The 21,298-nt window shown below is 49.7% G+C and overlaps 1 protein-coding gene across 1 annotated transcript; it reads right to left on the bottom strand.

Moving 5' to 3' along the window:
• Positions 1-18,341: 18,341 nt before the first annotated feature.
• Positions 18,342-18,803, bottom strand: CCDC182 (coiled-coil domain containing 182). Its single transcript, XM_036339532.1, has one exon. It carries the CDS (start codon positions 18,801-18,803, stop codon positions 18,342-18,344), a length of 462 nt encoding a protein of 153 aa, XP_036195425.1.
• Positions 18,804-21,298: the final 2,495 nt, after the last annotated feature.

The raw sequence follows: 21,298 nt of genomic DNA, 5'->3' as shown, positions 1-21,298 counted from the left end.
AACCTCTCTCTCCCTGGCATCGGCGAGCGACAGCCGAGTGGAAACTGACCCCAGCTGACACACTCGTCTTAAAATATCTCTGTGTCCCTGCGGCCTAGATAAAATAGCTGTCGCACTGGAAGTAGGGGCTCCACTCAGGGGGTGCTGGCTTCTCCAAGGGCTGGTGATGGAGGAGCCTGTGACGGCAGGTTCAGCTGAAGTCCAAAGCAAAAGGACCCTAAGAAACTGGCCCTGGATGACCTGCATTTGGGGAGCAGCTCAGTGTTGAGGCTCTCAAGGCTGGGCCAGGATGGGCAAGACCCGTCATCAGCAACATCAAGAAGCATTTATGCAGCACGTATTGGCACGTGGTGCTCGGTTCAGTTCAGATCAAAGAGAGCAATCTAGACACAGTCCTTTCCCAACAGTATCTTGCCACATACAAAGGATGATCATGATCCCAAATCAGTGCTGTGGATCCTTTTGGTTTACAAAGAGCTTTCAACAACACAGCGAAGTAGGTAGAACAGGTATGAAAAATCTTTCCACTTTAGAGGCAAAGAAACCAAGGCTCAGAGAGGTTACATGTCTTGCCCAAGGTCACACAGCTAGTAAGGATCAAAGCAGGGATCCATTTCGGAACAGGAAATGAATAGCATACTCAAAGGGGTAATGGAAGAGGGTTCAATGAAGGGATTCCTTTTATTTTTATTTTTTTGTATATATTTTGTTGATTTCAGAAAGGAAGGGAGAGGGAGATAGAAACATCAATGATGAGAGAGAATCATTGATTGGTTGCCTTCTGCACACCTGACCAGGAATCGAACCATGACCTCCTGATTTGTAGGTCGACACTCAACCACTGAGCCGCACCAGTTGGGCTGAAAGGATTCTTTAAAGAGATAGGGGTGGGGCTAAGGGAACCAAGGATGGACTAGGAAGCAACCTAGAGTGTTATGGATTGAACTGTGTCCCCAAAGATAATATGTTGAAGCCCTCACCCCCCAGTCCCTCAGAATGGGACCTTATTTGGAAACAGGTCATTACAGATGTAATTAGTAAAGATGAGATTATCCTGGGGAAGGGCAGGCCTTTAATCCAATACGACGCGTATCCTTGTAAGAAGAAAAGAGACACAGAGACACAAGGGGAGAACAGGGGTAACGGGGAGACAGACTGAAGTGCTACAGTGCACGCCAAGGAGCACCGTGGTCGCCAAACACCCCGCCGGAAGCTGGAAGAGGGGAGGATGTGTTCTCCCCGGGTTTCAGAGGCAGCTCGGCCAGCCATCACTTCGTTTTGGACTTCCAGCCTCCAGAGCTGTGAGAGGATGAATTTCAATTGTTTTTAGACACCTTGTTTGTGGTGTTTTGTTACATCAGCCACAAGAAACTAATACACTAAGGCAGTGATGGCGACTATGACACGCGTGTCAGAGGTGACACGCGAACTCATTTTTTGGGTTGATTTTTCTTTGTTAAATGGCATTTAAATATATAAAATAAATATCAAAAATATGTCGTTGTTTTACTATGGTTGCAAATATAAAAAAAATGTCTATATGTGACACGGCACCAGAGTTAAGTCAGGGTTTTTCAAAATGCTGACACGCCGAGCTCAAAAGGTTCGCCATCACTGGTCTAAGGTCACAATAGTGGGCACCCCTAGGCCTCTAGGGGCCCATGTTAGAGGAGTCCAGGGAAAGCAGGATCCACCAAACAGGGGCTGCCTGATGGACGTGGTGACCCAGCAGCTACTACTCACTGTCCCTCAAGAAGGAAGGTGAGCAATGAGTGAGTGCCCTGACCCCTCCCTTTCCCACCCCTCAGTCTCCCAACAGCTGAACCTATGGAGGAGCCAGTGGGCAGGAGAGCGAGGGTGATGCTGTTGGCAGCAGTGGGTGGGCTCCCTGGGTCTGAGGGGGGGGGGGGCGCGGAGGAGGGCGGGGAGGTAAAGAGGTACTGGAGACCAGCCAGCACAGACCAAACCCACATCCGGTGCTTGTCTCCCACCCACATGCTGGTTCAGGAAGGACCCAAAGAAGTGGAAGAAGAGTTTCTGCCCTTTGGTTTTATGCGGTGACTACAAATGCATGAAAACGGACAAGAGTATTTTAACACGTGCAACAAATACATGAGCGCACAGGAAAAGAATATACTGTTATCAGCCCGAGGCAGAGCGGCCAGGGACCCCTTCTCACCTTGCCTCACTCTGCACCTCCCGGTCCCCGGTGTTAGCTGGGAATATTCTTTCTTGCCAAGAAATGACTAGAGAGATGGTGGTTATAGAAACAGGCCAGCAGTCAGGATGGTCTGGGAAGGAGGACATGGATGGGATCGTGATCCATTGGCTTCAGACAGTCTGGTGCAGGCTGGAGAGAGAGAAGAAAATTCTCTCTCTGGGGGGAGATGGGGGCAGGCGGTGCCTGTGAGTAGGCCCTGGGGCAGGAAGCCTGCCTACGGAGCAGTGCACCTGAGCTGCGGGAGGCGGCTGCCCTGTTCCCTCCACCCAGCAGGCTCAGTGGAGGCCTGGGTTTGGTGGGGCTTCTGTGTGGGCCTAGAGCTTCCCTTCTCACCCTCTCATAGCTGCCCCACCGTCTGGAAGCTGGGGGAAACATCTTTGTCCACACTGCATTTCCAGGGCATAGTGAAGGTTTCCTGATAAATATTTAGTGAACAAATGAGAGAATCAGACCCAGAGAGACAGAGAGACCTTGCTGAGGCAGAGGTGCCTTCAGAGGAAGAAATCATGGGCCAGACACACGAGAGGGCCAGCTTGCAGGGGCTTCTGGGTAGAGCGAGGAGGCCTCTGCCTAGTGGCACCCCCTCCCTCTGCAGGCATGCCCCAGAGCCACAGGCAGACAAAACCAGACAGTAATCCTGTCCCCAGATCCAAGCCTCACTGTCCCCACTGCAGATTGCCTGAGCTCCCGGGGTGCAATCTGCCCCTGAGCACCCCCCCCCCCCGCAGGTGGCCTCGGGGGACCGCAGCAGGAGGCCCTGCATGGCCCCAGAGCAGATGCACACAGCTCCACAGGGTTCAGGGGATGGGCGATGGGTGGGACCCTCCTGCCAGGTCAGCAAAGGTCATGAGGACGGGGCTGCCTGCCCAAGCAGACAGACAGAGCCATGGGGAGAGGCCCCCAAAGACACGCGGAGGGGAAGGCGGGTCCTCACCAGCCTGCTGGGCTGGAAGACCGTCCTTCTCCGACCTGGACTTATGCTGGGGCTTTAATTATAGCTTGTCACTCAGGAGACTTCCCAGATGGCCGAGCCGGACAGCTACGGAAATGAAACTCTCGCTTCAGATGGCTCATTCTGTCTGTCAGGAAATTTCAAGCTCACAAACAATAATATCTTGAATTGTAGCAGCGCAGCCTCCTGAGGGCTCAGTGTGCTCCCCTGCCCCCTCCAGGCCCGGCCAATGAGCTCGTTCCTGTGACTGTGTGTGTGTGTGTGGGAGGGGGGGTATTGGGGGTGAGGCATCGAAAGAGGCCATTCCCACTCACAGGTGGAGAAACTCGATGATGCCAGCGAGGCAAAGTGACTGGCGCAAGGTCACCCGGTGGAGGGTTGGCTGGTGGGACAGGGAGACCCGTGCACATTGCTTTATTACAGGCTCCTTTCTATTTGACAATGTCCCAGAAAGGAAGGCTCCCGGCCACAGTAATACTAAGGGTTTGTTTAATCACCTCCTGGGGCCAGGAGTTGAGGCTCTGTATATAGACCACCCCACGTAATCCTCCTCACAGCAGCCCCAGTGAATTAGCTATAATTATTCTCTTCACGTTTCATAAGGAAGACTCAAGACCAGAGAGCTCATTCAAGGTTGCACAGCTGGAACCAGGACTTGAACCCAGAAAGCCCAACAGCAGAGCCTGCGTGCTCAGCTCCCAAGCTCTCTCCTTACGCTTGTCCCCGGAGAAGTGGGTGGAAGGCCTGAAGATCTTGCCCTTTGCCTCTGCCAGGAAACTCAGATTGTTTCTGGAAACATTCAACCAGAGGACACCACAGAGACAGGCTGCCCGTGAGCCCTGGCAGGTCAGCGGTGAGCATCGGGGTCCAGGGAAGGGGTGTCCTTGTATCTGTCCCACCAGGTTGGCCTGATGAAATGCTGACTGCAGGAGGGGGCTGTGCTCAGGCCTGGCTCCAGGCAGCTTGCATGAGACCTGGCGCTCTACTGGGCATCTTCACAACCTTGGCCCCTGAGTCTTGGGCTGGATGTCCAGAATGGAGTAAGGTTAGGCCCTTAAGGGGCTTGGAATGGGACCTCAGCTCCCTGAGGAAAGTGTGACCCAGAGGAGCATGGGGTGGTGACCTGCCACACAGGCTCCTTTCTGACAGCAGTGCCCAAAGCCCACTGGATTCTCCCAGAGCCATGCGGGATAGCGGCTTTGGATTCCCTGTGTGGCCAAGGTGTCCACCTGGTTTGGGAAAAGAGCAGAGTTTCAGCCTCAAGATGCTGCAGAGCAAGGGGAATAGAGTGTGGGGCTAAAGAGCCAAGTGCAGGGGCATCCTTGTTGGCCGTGGTCTAGAGTGAGAAGACCTGATCTAACGCCTGCTTCCCACTTCGCTAGCTATGGAACCCTAGGCAGTTCCCTAACCCCTGTGAGCCTCGGCTTCCCCATCTGGATATGGAGATGACAGCCCCTGCTTCAGGCGAGGAGGACTGAGCCGGCCGGAGCATCTAGAGACCATTAGAAGTGTGTATGGGGGAGGGGGGTGTGTGGCTGCTCTATAGCCCATCTTTAGGGAGCCTGTGCCTCTGGGTGGTGACCTTTCCACGTGCTTCTCAGTTTTTTCACTCCCTTACGTGGGACAGGAAGGGAGGGTGGGCTGAGTTGGGTATTTCCCTTCCCCCTAGGTCCCTCCGGCTCTGATGAAGCCCCAGAAGGTCAGGCTCTGGTTAACTAGTTTCTCTTGCGGGCAGGCCTTGTTAAGAAGAACAGAGTGTTCCCAAGTATTTCCAAATGCTTATCCTTTTTCCCCCCCGCCCGCTGCAGGAAGCCAGGGGGCGTCTTTCTCCCATCTCTACTGTAAGAACTTGGTAGAGCTCCTGGAGGTAAAACTCACACAAGTGTGGGGCCTATCTGACTGGGTTCCCTTGAAGAGTCTAGCCCAGCCATGGGCAAACTACGGCCCGCGGGCCGGATCCGGCCCATTTGAAATGAATAAAACTAAAAAAAAAAAAAAACCGTACCCTTTTATGTAATGATGTTTACTTTGAATTTATATTAGTTCACACAAACACTCCATCCATGCTTTAGTTCCGGCCCTCCAGTCTAGTTTAAGAACCCATTGTGGCCCTCGAGTCAAAAAGTTTGCCCACCCCTGATAGCCCTCTGGCTTGTCCCCATTAAGCCTCTAGCAATTCGTCAATTACATTTCCAATTTTCCTACCCAGCACTGGTTCCTGTGGAAGTTTCTGCTCTAGTAAGTTGTACTAGGACAGTGGTTCTCAACTTTCCTAATGCCGCGACCCTTTAATACAGTTCCTCATGTTGTGGTGACCCCCAACCATAAAATTATTTTCGTTGCTACTTCATAACTATAATTTTGCTACTGTTATGAATCGTAATGTAAATATCTGATATGCAGGATGTCTTTTCATTGTTACAAATTGAACATAATTAAAGCATAGTGATTAATCACAAAAACAATATGTAATTATCTATGTGTTTTCCGATGGTCTTAGGCGACCCCTGTGAAAGGGCCGTTCGACCCCCAAAGGGGTCGCGACCCACAGGTTGAGAACTGCTGTACTAGTATGTCTCTGTATCTGTATCTGCCTGTCTGTCTTTCCAATTTGGGGGTGCAGCAGTCTTCCCAGTGACCTCAGTTCTGTGGTGGATCTGAGAGGAGTTGTTGATTTCCGGTTTGTTCAGCTTTTCACTGTGGTTAGGACAATCTCCTCCCAGTCCATGTGTGCAGAAAGGCCCATAGATGTGTTGGCTCCATTTTACTCTGGTCTCTCAGTGAGCGCCTCTTTGAACCAGGTTCCCCTCAAGGTTTCCTGTTCTTCACCTTGCTTATTGCCCAGAAGGTCAGGTGTTACAAACGCTATTTTACAAACAAGGAAACTGAGGACCAGAGAAGTTAGGTCACACAGCTACCGGAGCAAAGGTGTGCCCAAGCCCAAAGGTTCCCCCAGTGGCCATGTGCTGCACCCACTCCTTCTAACATGCCACCCCAGTGCCCTCTGGGAAGCTGAGCACGGAGACCTGCTCCTGGCCCCATGAGAAGGCAGTGTAACAGCTCTATCTGCACTTGGGGGGAAGGGTTAAACCGCCCCTCCTAATGGAAGGAAAGGCTCAGACAGCCCTCCTTCTGCAGGGTCCGGGGATTGGGAAATATGCTCAAATGGTACATTATAGTTTTATGAACCCAGCTCTTTCTGTTGTCCTGATTGAAGTACAGAATGCCTGAGGCAGGCTGCCCTCCTTCCTACACCCATTTGTCATGGGAATTGATTAAGAAAAAATAAAAAGACAGGCTGATGGCTCGATTACATCTGTTTGCGGCCGGAGTGGGGGGCGGGGGAGGGGCCGCCACCTGTCTCAGCCATTCTTAGCTTGGCCAGACCAAAGGAACTGCTGGCTCTTTGTCCCCAACGCAGGAGCTCTCCAAGGAGCACCAGGGGATGCTGGGAGGAGCTGGGTAGGGGTCAAGATGGTGGGAAAGCAGAGTGTCCTGAGCATTCTCTTTGTATGAGAGGGATGTCAGGGAACAGCACCACAAGCTTAAAATCTTGATCTTGGCACGCTACATCGTGTGGCCTGTGTGAGTTGTATGTCCTTCCTGGGACATACAGAGGATCAGGCAACCGTCATCCTAGCAACTCGCCGCTTCACAAAATTGAAGTCTTCTAAAGAGCCGTGATAATGCCGGAGCAATGCTTTAAGAGGGAAGAACAGCACAGAGACAAATGATCTGTCTTACTTTTCTGCCAGCAAGGCAGTACCCATGACAGTGCAGGGCAGGGGCCTTGCCAAAAACGGATGGAAAACTACAGATACCACTTGAAATCCAAATTGGAAACCAACACCAGCATTTCAATACCTCCTGGTGATGGTGGGTTGGGCTTGGGGCTTGGTGTGTGTATGGAGTTGGGTACAGGCTGGGAGGATTTACATGTGACACTCCTTCACTGCCCAGGATAGGAGAGGATGACTCTCCCCCCCTCCCCCAGGGATGCTCTTGCTCCCACTCTCAACCTGAGTCTCCTTTTCTTGATTTGTAAAATGAAGGTGGCAAGTGAGTAGAATAGCACCTTTAGAACCAGTCTTTGGAACCAGTGCTACTTTTTCTTACTAGATGTGAGACCTCAGGCAAGTTATGTAACCTCTCTGTTTTCATTAGCTATTACTGTAAAACAAGCCACTTCAAAACTTAATGACTTAAAGCAACAATCAGTTATTATTTCTCATGAACCGATGAGTCAGTTATTATTTCTCATGAACCGATGAGTAGCCTGGGTGGTTCTGCTGATGTGAGCCAGGCTTGGCTGATCTTGGCCGGGATCACTCATGCATCTGTATGCAGCTGACAGTTCGGCTGGGGGCTGGTTAGTATAGGATGGTCTTGGCTGGCATAACTCGGTTCTGCTCCACATAGTCTCTAATCCCCCAGAAGGCGGGACCAGGCTTGTCCCCATGGCGGTGTTTAAGTCCAAGTGAGTGGAAATACATGCAGGCTTTTCCAAGCCTCTCCTTTAAGTTCGCCTCTGTCCCTTTGGCCAAAGAGTCATTTGGCCGAGGCCAGAGTCAGAATAGAAGAGGCCCATTGGTTATATGGCAGATGGTACAGACCAAGCATGTCAAACTCAAAGGCTAACAGGAGCCAAATAAATGAGGCATGTGGCCCACGGGCTGCGAGTTTGACATACTTGGTGTAGACACAGGGAAGAGAGTGATTCGTGTTGCCAATATAATCCATCTACCACACCCTCTAAACTGAGTTTCCTCTTTTTTTTTTCTAAATTGTGGTGAAATTCACATAAATAAAATTAGCCATTTTAAGTGAACAATTTAGTGGCATTTAGTACATTTACAGTCTTGTGCATTCATCATCTCTATCCAGTTCCAAAATGTTTTCATTACCCCAAAATAAAGCCCCATATCCTTTAAGGAATTATTTCCCAAGAACCCCAACCTCTAGCCCCTGACAACCACTACTCTGCTCTCTATTTCTATGGATTTCCCTATTCTGGACATTTCATATAAATGAAATACGTGACCTTTGTGCCTGGCTTCTTTGACTTGCAATGTTTCCGAAGTTCATTCATGTTGTAGCAGGTATCAGCACTTCATTCCTTTTTGTGGCTGAATAATATTCCATTGTATGAACAGACCACAATTTGTTTATTCACTCATGTAAGATGTCTTCACCTTTGAGTTATTGTGAATAGTGTTGCTGTAACGTTCATGTACAAATATTTGTTTTTAATGCCTTTGGAGTGAAAATGCTGGGCCTTCTATATTTATATTTAACTTTTGAGAAGCCCAATTTCCTTTATTTTTCCAATGGAGATAATGGAATCACTTTGCGGATGCTGGGAGGTTAAGAGAGTGCATGTAATGTATCTTGCACAGAGTACCATCTCAATAAATGGTTTATATAACTATTCTTTTTGTTCTTTAATTCAATAACCATTTATTGAGCCCAGGATCAGGAATGATGTGAAGAGCTGAATAGATATACAGATATATAAGATATAAAATGTCTATAAAACACATGTCTATGTTCATATAGACATATAAATCTATCCCCAGGGTCCCTTTCAGCTCAGACTCATAGTGGTTCCATCGTCTCTTCTTGCCTGGTGTGTCCTTCACAAACAGAAGACAAAAGGCTCTCTTTCTCCCTCCCTCCCTTCACCGGCTCCCAGGAGGCTGCTGGCTTCATCATTTCCCACCTGAATCAGTTCAGACCACCTATTTCAGATCTGTCGGCTCTTATAAATGTAGCCGCACACCCGCTAAGTGAGATAAAATGGCAATGTGATTAGTGTGTGTGTGTGTGTGTGTGTGTGTGTGTGTGTGTACACAAATGCTTATGTGTCCCTGTCTCATTCCTTTTGTACAGATTAATACATCAGAGCAAGTACTTAGGAAAGAATAAAAAAAACAACCACCACCAGGTCCAATTCTCCAGACATTCAATAACCAAATGTCACCCACATGGTAAGCAATAAAATGAAAATATACGCTTAGCGGAGGCAATATAAATATGATGTATATTTTGAAGTTGGATAACAGAACAGCGTCATAAAAATAATACCCGGTGGCAAATTCAGGAAAGCGACCTTTTTCAAACGCAGCCTTCCTCTGGGCTGCCATTCCTAAAATATCACAGCGTTTCGGGCAGTAAAGCAGAGCCTGGTTTTCAATCTGACAGCAGCGCCCAGTGTAATGAGGGCATGGAAATTCTCGCCAGCGTTCTGATGCCAAGGCCGCATCTTATTCCCCCTCTGCCCTCCCCACTCCGCCCACCCCTGAGAACCTCGCCTCCATCTGCCAGCTCCTTCCCCTTTTGCCTGTCCCCATAATCCCTCACTTTTCAAAACTCCTTTCCAGACATTGCTCCATTTGACCTTTATCATCTGCCTCTGAAGTTGGGGGGACAGGTATCATTATTGCCACTTTATGGACGACGAGGTGGAGACCACAAAAGTTGTGTGCAATCTAGGATTGCCCCTCCACCCTGGGAGAGAATGTCTCTCTCCTGTCTTAGAAACCTTCATTTCCTGGTCACACACGCACACCAAAAAAATCACTGAAAAGATTTTCATGCCAAAACGGACTCCTTTTGATGGCCCAGCACGAATCTAGGTTCCCAGTTACTATTGGTTAAGGGAATAGGAACCAATTTCTGTATCAGCAAACAGTTTTTTTTCCTAGTTGTCCCAACACCATTTATTTAAAAGTCCATCTTTTTCACAGTGGTTTGAGATGCTCCAATAACACACTGTTTTAATTATAGAGATTGTATAGCATGTTTGATATCTGTTAAGGCTAGATCTGTTCTTATTGTTCCTCTTTTCCAGGGCTCTCCTAGCATTTTTAAAAATTTGTTTTTAATTATAGTTGACATATATTCATTTCAGGTGTTCAGCATAGTGATGAGACATTTGTATACCATACTAAGTGATCATCGTGATAAGGCTAGTATCCACCTGACACCATACAGTTATTACAATGTTATTGACTATATTCCCTATACTATACAAACAAAATATTATTAGAAAGGTAAATCTGAGGGTGTATATGAAAACATCAAAATATATCAAAAATAGGTGCTGTACATTTCTGAAAACACACACATTTGCAACACTTAGTACTGAGATTCTAACTGGAAAATTGAGGTCAAAACATTTGAGCGATTTGTTCAAGGCCTCAAAATGGGAGCGCTGGGTTTGGAATGTGTATTATTGATGTCGAGAAGAGAGCAGCCAGCTGTGTGTCATTAACCAAGTCACTTAACCACTCTGATTTTTATTTTCCCCTTGATGGAATAAGTAGAAGTAGATAATCTCTAAGCTGCTTTCTAGCTCTGAAAATCCATAATTTTATCTCTAGAACAAAATATTCAAAGCCTTTCAAGGAAAGATCCTTGTTGCTCCCAGAGGGGTCACTAAAGAATCCCTGATGGAACCCCAACCTCTAATGCATTCATGAGGTGGGAGGGGAAAGATATGTCTTAGGAGCAAGAAGACTTGGGCCCTGGTCCTAGATCAGCCACTAACTCACTGTGTAACCTTGAGCTTCTCTGTTAAGTGAGGAATTTGGACTAAATGAGGATGGGAAATAAATTTTACATCACGTGCACTCTGGCCGATAGATGGTGGCTACCTAGAGTGTGGTATTCAGAAAAAAATATGAGTCTGCAACCAACTCACAATGGAAGAAGGCCAGGATTGATTAGTAATGTCTGCCATAGGACCTTTGCCATCCCTGGGGTAGATGCTTTCATAGGAGACGGTCTCTTCCGACTGGACACAAACCTCTGTGAATAGCGCACAGAAACTTGAAGGATTCAGAGTCATCGATGCCCAGGAAGCAGAACTCGGCTTGTTGAGCTGTTTTTATATTATCCATGGCTTGGGTTTGAATAATCTGTCCCCTGATACCACTGTATTTCAGAAATTACCACCTAAGGCAAATTCTCCACTTTTAAACTCATTTCCTGAGTCGGTCTTTTTAAACCCCACATTAAATATTGATCTGCCCCGGAGAGATCTAATTTATTTAGTAGAGACAGGTTTGACTCCACCAGAACTGTCAAACCAGAAATAGGGCCGTGGCCCTCCCGGAGCAATAGCCGTCCAGGATGGTGCCAGGCAAGCCAAGGACACCGGAACCAGCTTCCTGCTCTTCGCTATCTCGGGGACAGGCCCTGCTTCCTGGTCTCCCTTTCACCCCAGATGGTCAGAGCATCTTTGAGAACCTTTCCTATGAGGATGGATGTCTGAAAGTCAAGGTGTCCACTCCGTTAGCCGGACTCCGCACCCTGGGCCTCAAGCCCTGCTGGCCCACGAGGGTGCACCATGGAAACCTCTTCTGCTGCCCCTAACATGCTGTTGCTGGGACTCTCACTACCAAGCTTGGCAACTCACCCCTAAGCCCTGATTCTGGCCCCGGAGGGAGGCATTTCCACTTAGACTTGGTTTTCAAGCCAGCGCCAGTGAACTCTGGCTCACATGCTGGCTGTCTCCTAAATGAACCCCCAGTGTGTACCCAGTGGGACTCCAGTAAAGAAAGAGAAAGCGAGAAGTGAACCGGTGACCTCTTGGTTCCTGGGTCGACGCTCAATCGCTGAGCCACATCGGCCGGGTTCATTTCTTTTTTTATTGCCAAATAACATCCCGTTGTATGGATATGCCACATTTTATGCATCCTTTATCAGCTGATGGACATTTGGGTTGTGCCACGTTGGGGTCATCATGAATAATGCTGTGAACATTCATGTTTTGCGTGGATGTATGTTTTCAGTTCTCTTGGGCATACACCTGGGAGTAGAATCGCTGAGTCATGTGGTAAGTTTATGTTCAACACATTGAGACACTGCCAAACTGTTTACACAGGGGAAAAAAAAAAAAAGAACAAGGAAAGATCGACACCTGGTGAATTTCAGGCAAGTGCCCAAGGCTTGCAGCTCTCAGCACTCCAGAACTACCACATGGATTGGATCAGATCCGGAGGCAAAGTGCTGCGTAGAAAGAAGCCAGTTTCCAGACCCAAACCCTAGCTTCCCGCCCACATGGCCAGCTCCGCCCAGCCACGCGGTCCCTGAGCTCTCTTCCTGGCCCTGGGTGTCAGGTGGGTAGAAAAGGTGAGGCTGAACTGCTGCAGCTGAGGTTCCGTGTTCCCCACAACAGGTGCCTTGTGTTTGGCCACCTTGCTGCTCACCCAAGCGTCCCAGCTCACAGCAGAACAGGACTTGGGGGCCTGGGGAGCGCTCCCAGGGCCGCCGCGCGTTATTCTAAGATGAAGCCAGGTGTCTTCCATCTCAGCATCCCTCTGACTGCTGGGGGAGCTCAGAGGAGCAAGTAGAGCATGGCGGCTTGCAGAAAGCCTGTGTGAACTGTGGCGACTGGCAGGGGACAAAACCCCATCTGTTATTTTGCCTTCTATTTGCTTTAGAATTTCAAAGAAAGTGAGCAGTTGGGCTGCTCAACTTTATTGTTCACAGTTGGGGAGAGAAGAGTTGGAATGGAAACCCCATCTTCCCAAACTACAAAAAGCTATTTTTCTCTTGGGCTCTTTAATTGACCGTGGAATCCTCCGTCCTCCAGGACAAGGGTCTCAGCTGTGTGATGTGGCCTAATCAGAACTCCCAACTGCCCACACATGGGTCTCAGAAGTTGCCCAGAAAGGCCTAGCTCTCAAATCTCCTGGCCAATTGGAAGTGGTGGACAAGAACCTGAGGGTGGGGAGGAGAAATAAAGTTAAGAATAATCCACTCCTGCCCCAGCCGGTTTGCTCAGTGGATAGAGCATCATCCTGTGGACTGAAGAGTCTCAGGTTCGATTCTGGTCAAGGACACATACCTTTACCAATTGATGTGTTTCTCTCTGTGTGTGTGTGTCTCTCCCCCTCCCTTCCACTCTCTCTAAAAATCAATGGAAAAATATCCTCAGATGAGGATTGAAATAAATAAAACCCCTGCTTTAAAAAAAAAAAAGTAGAATAAGCCACTCCTGCCACAGAACGGGCAGGCCAGCTGCCTCTGGTTAAAAATAAAAGATGCGCCAATCTAGCAGAGGGGGCCACCACTTGTCCACGTGTCCTACCCTGACCCCCCTGTGACCCACCCTCCACAGCCTCACCTGGATCACCTAAAGGTGGTTTATGTCTAATGCAAGGTGACCAACTATCCCAGTGTGCCCAGGACTAAGAGGGTTCCTGGCATATGGGACTTGCACTTTCAAACAGAGACAATTCGTTAAATCAGGAGTCACTTACTCGATGGTGACGTGTGAATTACATCTCTAAAAGTGGCTGCCTATGTTAAAGACTGAGGGCTGCGAGTTCTCCCGGCACCCTTTGGGTCATCTTAAGCCTCTGACTTCAAGCGTGTGGGGCAGGTGAGGTAGAGCAAGTGAGAGCAATGGGTTTGCACCCACAGCACTAAAGTAGCTCCACACCTCCATCCAGCCCATCCCCCCAATTCCCAGACCTGAACCCATGCTTCCCTCGGTAAAGTAAGAGCTTCTCACACTGTCCAGGCATGCTATTCCCCAGCGCTCCTTCTACCTGGCCCCTGGTATCAAGTAGAAAAGCTAAGACTTAGGCTGTGGTAGCTGCGGTTGGTTACCTCCCAACAGCCAACCTCACTATTGGAACCTTGATTTTGTTCAGATCATGGGTAACTGAGGTGCCCAGCCCTAGAGAGTTGTGGCAATTGCTTTCCTCTCGGCTCATGATTGGTTTAGGGCAGTGGTCGGCAAACTGCGGCTCGCGAGCCACATGCGGCTCTTTGGCCCCTTGAGGGTGGCTCTTCCACAAAATACCACATGCGGGCGCACACGTACAGTGTGATTGAAACTTCGTGGCCCATGCACAGAAGTCGGTATTTTGTGGAAGAGCCACATGTGGCTCGCGAGCCGCAGTTTGCCGACCACTGGTTTAGGGTGAACAAGCTGGCCAGGTCTGGCCAAGGTGTCAAAGAAAATCTACTGGGGGGAATTCTGCAAAAGGGTTTAGGTCTGCCACTCCTTTTCTGCTTTGGAAGTCGCCCGAGCAAGGACACAAGTTTGGAACTCCTGCAGCCATCATCATGTGACCATTAGGGGACGCGGTGAGGGGGGAAGGAAAGAAGATGGGAGAGATGCCAACTCAGGGCCATGTCATTGTTGAACTACTGAACCAACCCTCTACTTCAGGTGTCTGATTATGTGAAAAGGTACACTCCTCAAAGAAGCCAGCGTGGCCTGTGGCTTGCAGCGAAGAGCCCCGGGTAGAGGAGGAGAACACTTGAAGCTCTCGCAGAGAAACCCACGGGGAGACGCCTAGCTCCAGGGAGGACACCTGTCTAACCCAACCTGGACAGATGTGCACCTGACTCCCCAAGTCAGGAAATTCACCAGCTTCCTGCCTCTTCCTCCTGCACTTCCTCCTCACGACCACTACAGGATGACTCACCTCCTTGGAACTGGAGGGCCTTGGGGTCACCCCCACGGGACCTTGAAGCAAAGAGGGCCAGCCCATCACACCAAGTCCCTTCCTTTGGAGTGGGTGGTGGTCGAGGGAGGGAGCTCTGGAGTCTGGCTGTGTAAGGCAAGTTATTTAACCTTCCCAGGCCTCAGTTCCTTCATCTGTCATGGGGACAATAGTGCCTAGCTCACAGGTTATTGTGAGGAGAGTAAGGATGGAAGGTCGGATGCATCTGGCACTGCCTCACAGGCTCCCAGGACCACCCTTTGGGGCATCTTAAGCTTCTCACAGTCTAAGAAAAGCTGTGATAGGCATGATTATTTTATTACAGCTGAAGGATGCAGCTTAAGATCAGCAAAAGGCAAAAGCAGCACAGGGCAGGGTCCAGCAGAGACCAGGCACAAGCTGCCAGGTGTCCTCTCCCAGTGGAATTGTGGGGAAAATTGATCAATTTTTCCAGCAACAACATGTAGCAACACATTGTACTGTCAACCGGGGAAGCCCACCTGGGTCTTGGTGTCCAGGGTTTTATTGGTGGTTCATAACTGGGCAGAGAGCACCTCCATGGCTGACCTTAGCTCCTCAATCTCCACTCCTCCGAAAGTCAAACTGATACAGCCTGGCCCAGGGTCCCCACCATAAATCACATTATTAGCAGAAACGACCTGGCTTGGCCCAAGGCCCCTGGTAAACGAAGACACTCTTATCAGGCAGCTCATTGCAAGGGCTTGGAGGCTATCTCCCAGGAGTTGGTCCGGAGCCAGACTTTTCTTTGAAATGTGCAAGATTTGAACATCCCACACTTGCTGAGTCAACCCTTTGCCGCACAGACACATAAGACGCACCCAGTGCTATTTTTGTTTCTTACATGGGGCTGAAATCTGCCGCCCGCCGGCATCCATCCTTGGTTGCTAGTACTACCCGAGAGAAGTATCTGGCTTCAGTCTAACCCTTTCTCCTCATCGTTGGGGGTGGACCCTCCTGGCCCATTCCTTCCATGACGGAGGGACCTCCACTCAGACAGCATCATGGGTCCTCCTTCCCCTCACTCCTGCCCCAGGGAAGGGGAGTGACTTTCTGATGAGGGGATTTGGAAGAAAGATCAGCTCTTGCACAGCCCACCCCATCCTCTCTCTCGAGCTGCCCCTCAGTAGAGAGGTCACACTGCCTGGCTTGCAGGGGCAGCTCCATCACGGCCGGCGCCTGTGCCTGGGGACTGCATCCGGCTCAGGCATGCGGTCTTAGCAAGCCCACGCAGCTCGCAGATTCTGAACCCCTTCTCAAGCAGCTTCGCTAGCCATCACGGTAGTATTTTGTTGTCCTTTGCCTGGTGCTTGTGTCTGTCCTTCAGCTGGCTCCTCATGGAGGCAGGGAAAAGAAGGGCAACATTTATTAGTCCCTCAAACCCCTAACACAACCAGGTCTTCCCGGGTTTGGAAGGTCATGATCCGGTCTCCCCCCAAACATCTCTGCCAAGGTCCCCAGGTCCTTCACTCATGCCCCCTCCTCAGCGTCCCCTGGCTTGCCCTGTCGTCTGGGGCACACTCCAGGCTGTAGGACCCTCTAAAGCAGTGGTTCTCAACCTTGGCTGCACATTAGAATCACCTGGGAATCTTTTTAAAATCCTGATTTCTGAGGCCCAGATTTAAAATCAGGATTTTAAAAAGGTTCCCAGGTGATTCTAATGTGCAGCCAAGGTTGAGAACCACTGCTCTAAAACATTGGTCCAGAACTAAGCACAGACACTCCAGGCATGGCCTGGGAGCACCAATCACAGGGCAGCAACTCTCAGCCTCTTCTCAGAGGCTGAGCAGTCATTCCATGCTGAGCCTGCAGGAGACACAATCCTTTCCCGGTGATTTAACTAAGCCGCTTTTATAGTTGGCCAATTAAGTGCTCCTTCTCAGATACATTTGTAAACACATTCACAGGCATCCCCTACAAGGGTATAGGAACCACACACACACACTGATCCTCCTCCCAGAGCTCACCTCACCAATTCGCTATGCTCCTATTTTATCTACCCAAGAAATATGTAGCAGATATTCATAAGGCTCCCCAAAACCCTACATCATGGTAAAGAGCACAGCCTCTGAAGTTAGACATTCCTAGGTTCAAATCACAGCTCTACCACTTATTAGCTGTGTGATCTTGGTCAAGTTGCTTAGCCTCTCTGAGCTTTTGTTTTCTCAGAATCCTAAAGTGAAGTTATAATAGTACCAACCTTTAAAGGGCCAAGCCTGATGCCTAGAATATATCATATTCTTGATAACTCTAACCTAGCAGTAATAGCAGCAGCAGCATTACTAGTATTAACATTATTATTATTACCACTTCAGCTAAACCTTCCAAAGTAGAAACGGCCTGAAGTTAGAATAGGGATGCAGCCCTTCAAGGGAGATGGTAATGGATGAATACGAAGGGCCACAGGGTCCTTTTGAGATGTTCAGCGGGGAGGGGGGGTGGTTTCCAGGTGTTCAAAGCTTGTTTGGAGAGATTCTATGAAAGGAAGTAGGGCGAATGGGCCTGACCTAGACTTCAGAGGAGATGGCGCGGCTGTGAGTCCTGAGCTAGAAGGACAGAGGCCCGCCTGCTTGGGTGCTGACTCTGGCCTCTAGGCACCTCGCTTCCGTTGCTGCAGGGAGATTCCCTGCCCTCCGGCAGTGTTTGGGGGGCCAAGGAGAGGATATGTGACTCAGTGAAACAGAAAGGCCCGTTGGAAATAAAGGCACAGTGGCAGCTAAGGAACCCTGGCCCCAAGCCACCTATGTGACAGTCTCAACCCTCTGTGAACAGCCCGATGTGGTTGTTTCCACAGGGGCAGCCAAATGGCAAGGGAGCACGGGTGACTTGGACTTGGACCTCGGTCCTGTACTTGCTGACATGGAGACATGGAGACCCCTGTAAAGGATGGACCCTCCCGGGGTCAGCTTTTCCCAACAGGGAGACAACACCTGCTTCCGAAGGTGCCTGTGGAAGTGGAGGGTGTTTTGGCGTTGCCTGGGAAATGTACACAAACGATTCCTGCTCCACAGGTCAAAGGTGAAAACCAGTTTCACTCTTCATAGTGCCACCTTACAGGTGTCCCACCACCCGTGGGCTGAGCTCATCTGACTCCAGCCCCTGGAGCCCCAAAAAGCTCTGTGAGTCCGATCGGCCAGTCTGCAGACTAACTAGAGGGGAGATAGATAGAGGTGGGCAAAGCCAGCGAGGATGTGACAGCCTAACAGTGAAAGCGGAAGAAAAGCCAGCTGGGCGAGGATAAGAGCTGCAAAAGTAAAGCAATCGGAGGCCATTTAGTGCCTGGGCGAGCGAGGGACCCCTCCCAGGAGACCGTGCATTAAGTAACAAGTCATGAAGAAAGGAAAGTCTGTTCAACACAATCCATTTAAGAAGATTAAAAACAAACATGTTATACATCGGAGCAATATTACCATTGCAAACAGGAAAACAGTTAGAAGGTGGAAACCACAGGCGTCTAAAGGACCTATATTGGGGCGCCTCCTCCTCTGATGATGCGGGACAAATGGAGCTCCACGGAAAGAACATACCGGGGTCCTTTGGCCTCTGAGCAAGGTATTATTTAGGTAGAAGGAAAGCAACAAAAATGGGGGAAGGGGAGCCAATGGATAAGGACTTAGGGTTTGTCCTTTCGTTTAAAAAATCTTCTACTCCTCGGCTAGAAGCACAGCTCCTACTTGGGGAGGCCTCAGTTTGCCTGGATCTTCTTGGGGAGGCCCAGCGCCTCGCGGCTCCTGCCCAACAGCATGCCCTCCAGCCGCTGGCAGTGCTCCCGGAGCTGCTTCTCGCGGGGCAGCAGGAAGGTGAGGACCTTGTTTCGCACGATGCCCCGGTCCTCCTCCTCCCTCAGTCGCTGCTTCACGCGGGCCGCCTGTTCCTCCTGCTGCACCAGGGCCCCGTTCATCTCACAGAAGGCGTCTTCCAGGTAATGGATGGCCTTCAGGGCCTCGTTCTTAAAGTCCTCCAGCTCCCGCTGTACCGCAGCCACCTTCTGCTGCAGGACCTCCAAGTCAGCTGACGGCAGGAGGCCAGAGGGCCACGACTGGGGGAGGGAAAAGTCCCCAGACTGGAGGCCGCTCTCCACCATCTTCTTCCCTTGTACAGTATTCACCTTCATGAGAATGGGCCCCGCCTGATAGAGTGGTTCCATAGTCTTCCCGTTTGGACAAAGAGAGGGAGCTAAAAGACCTGCCAAGTCAGTGAAGTTTTGGGAGGTGGGGTGGGGCGGGGGACGCTAGAGACAAGACACACGATCATTTGAAGTGGAGAAACCCACGTATTGTGACATCAGGGCCCCTTCAGCCAATCAGGAGGCAAAGCCACAATCCATTCATTTGCATATTATAGTTCCATTGGTTGGTTAACCAGAGCTTTGTGTGCTCATCCACCCAAGAGGTATTTAGTTGTCCCTCCTGAGATACGGGTTCTGATGAGCTCATCACCCTTCCAGAACCAGAGTTTAATCTCTCCCTTAACCTCAGAGACAGACCGAGGCCCAGAGCAGGGAAGTAAACCAGCCAAGGCAAAGCGGGCCAGGCCAGGCGCACTGGCTGCCAAGGCTGGGTGGTCTCCCACACCAGGAGGGGCCTAGAGGGTCTCAGAATGGTCTCTAGGCTTCAGTGCCTCATCAGTGAAACAAGCGCATCGTAAGAGATAATACCTAATCCGCTTCTAGCTCCAAAATGCTATAAAAAGGTAATTTCTGATTCCAATCCATACTCCTATAATGATATCAGAATTTTAGATAATGTTAGAAGCGACGAGAAATGCACTGAGGTTTGATGTATGGTCCACAGCAGTGTTGACTTGGGATGTGCAGGGTGAAAACGGGTCACATTCACTTATTCTGCAGGTACTCACTGAGTGCTCACTCTGCACCAGGACCAGGGCGCAAGGGTGGCGAGCGGGATAGTCCCACTCCCGGCCCTGCAGGGTCATTGCCCGAGTGCCAGCAGAGATGAGAAAAGAATGTAGAGGGGTGAATCGCACATGTCCTATCTGATTACTCTAAGAAAGGAAATGTTTCTAGCTGACCTACGTTTGGTTTCGTCAAGAACAAACCTCTGTCTTGCTCATCTCAATCTCTTGCCCAGATTTCTCTTCTGGTCTCCAAATCTAAACATCTCTCCAATGTGCCTCAAATGCGATCCAAAGCTGAACTGGTTATCATTTCGTTCAAACTGGTTGCCGTCTGGATAAGGACACCAGCCCGGGGCAGCACCCACGCCAGCATCCATGTGACAAGCCTGGGATCAATGTAGACCCCTCCACATCCAAGTGGCTCTGAGTCCTTTTGATGCCACCATCTCTGAGCACGCTAGTATCGTACCACCTGGGTTGGGGTGCAGCTCCACCACCTACAGCTGTGTCTCTTACCTTCCTGAGTCTCAGTTTCCTTATTTATACAGTCTGAACACTAATTCAATGGTGTGCAGGTCCCTAGGGGGAAAGAAAAGAAACAATAGCTCTGATTTATAGCTGTTGCCAATTTCCATAGTGTAAATATTCCCACCGTGGCTGATTTCAGGCTACCAACAGGATGTCTCTGGGAAGAGATACGCTCAATTGGCCCTCATGAACCTGAATGAGCCAACTCTGCAACCACAGGGCCCATGATGAGGGCAGCTGCCTTCCCCCACATGCAGATTGGCCTACCTAGCCTCTAGGTCCTAGAGTGCCTGCAGTGGGCATCAGAGAGGGCACTTTGCAGGGAAGTTCATGGCTAACCTAAGGTGTAATTTTGAATCTCAAGATGGGATAGCGAACCCAAATACTGAAACAGAATGTTTGGTGGAAAGAGCACTGTTCTAGGAGTCAGAAGATCTGATGTCTGGAATTGCCATGTGACCACAGGTGAGCCACCTCCCTTGTCTTGAGCCTATTCTCTCTGCTGTAATGTGAGAAAGTGGGAGGCAACTTCCCTGAGGTCTCTGTTGTTCTAAGAACCATACGGTCCTTCCTTTAAACCTCTCCCCGGGCACTTATCGCCTTCTCCCTCTTTTTGTGACCTAGGACCCGTCCTTCCAGGCCCCCCTGTAAGTTACATGGGGGCAGGGACTGCGCATCTCTCATCCTACGTACCCCCAGTGTCCTGCCTGGTGCCCTACCCGTAGGGCACTTAGAAAACAAGATGAAACAGAGGTTGTATTCATAGGTAGCTCTCAAATCCAGGGGCTCCCCTGGCTTTCCTTCTGATGTGATGACACCTACTGGTCTGTGTGGAAACAGCACCCTCTTGATTCCGAGACCTGAGATCCACAGGGGAACTGGGAAGATGATGTAAACAGCCTGCAGTCCTGTGGTGTATTATTAGGGGTGTGCAGGTCCAGCCCATAATAGGTTCCCAATAAATATGTTTTTGAATCAGCAAAAGAAAAAATGTGTCTCCGTCTTGTGGTTTATCTCATTCTTTGAGAGTCTCTCTCTCTCTCTCTCTCTCTCTCTCTCTCTCTCTCTCTCTCTCTCCATTTATTCTCAGCCTCTTTATCTCTCTCCCACAGAGAATGCTGGAAGTCAGAACCAGAGCTATGAAAGACAAGTAGCAAAAGTTAAAAAGGAATAGCAGTTCCTCAATTTCCCCGGTGCTTTTTAAAAATATATATATTATTATTATTGATTTTTTACAGAGAGGAAGGGAGAGGGATA

Source organism: Myotis myotis, unplaced genomic scaffold (assembly GCF_014108235.1).
Source record: "Myotis myotis isolate mMyoMyo1 unplaced genomic scaffold, mMyoMyo1.p scaffold_m19_p_17, whole genome shotgun sequence".
NCBI lineage: Eukaryota > Metazoa > Chordata > Mammalia > Chiroptera > Vespertilionidae > Myotis > Myotis myotis.
Note: the sequence above shows the minus strand (reverse complement) of the source record. Positions and strands in the feature narration are given on the sequence as shown.

Coding starts and splice junctions, on each gene's coding strand:
- CCDC182 (XM_036339532.1), bottom strand. CDS start 18,803: ATGGAACCACTCTATCAGGCGGGGCCCATTCTCATGAAGGTGAATACT.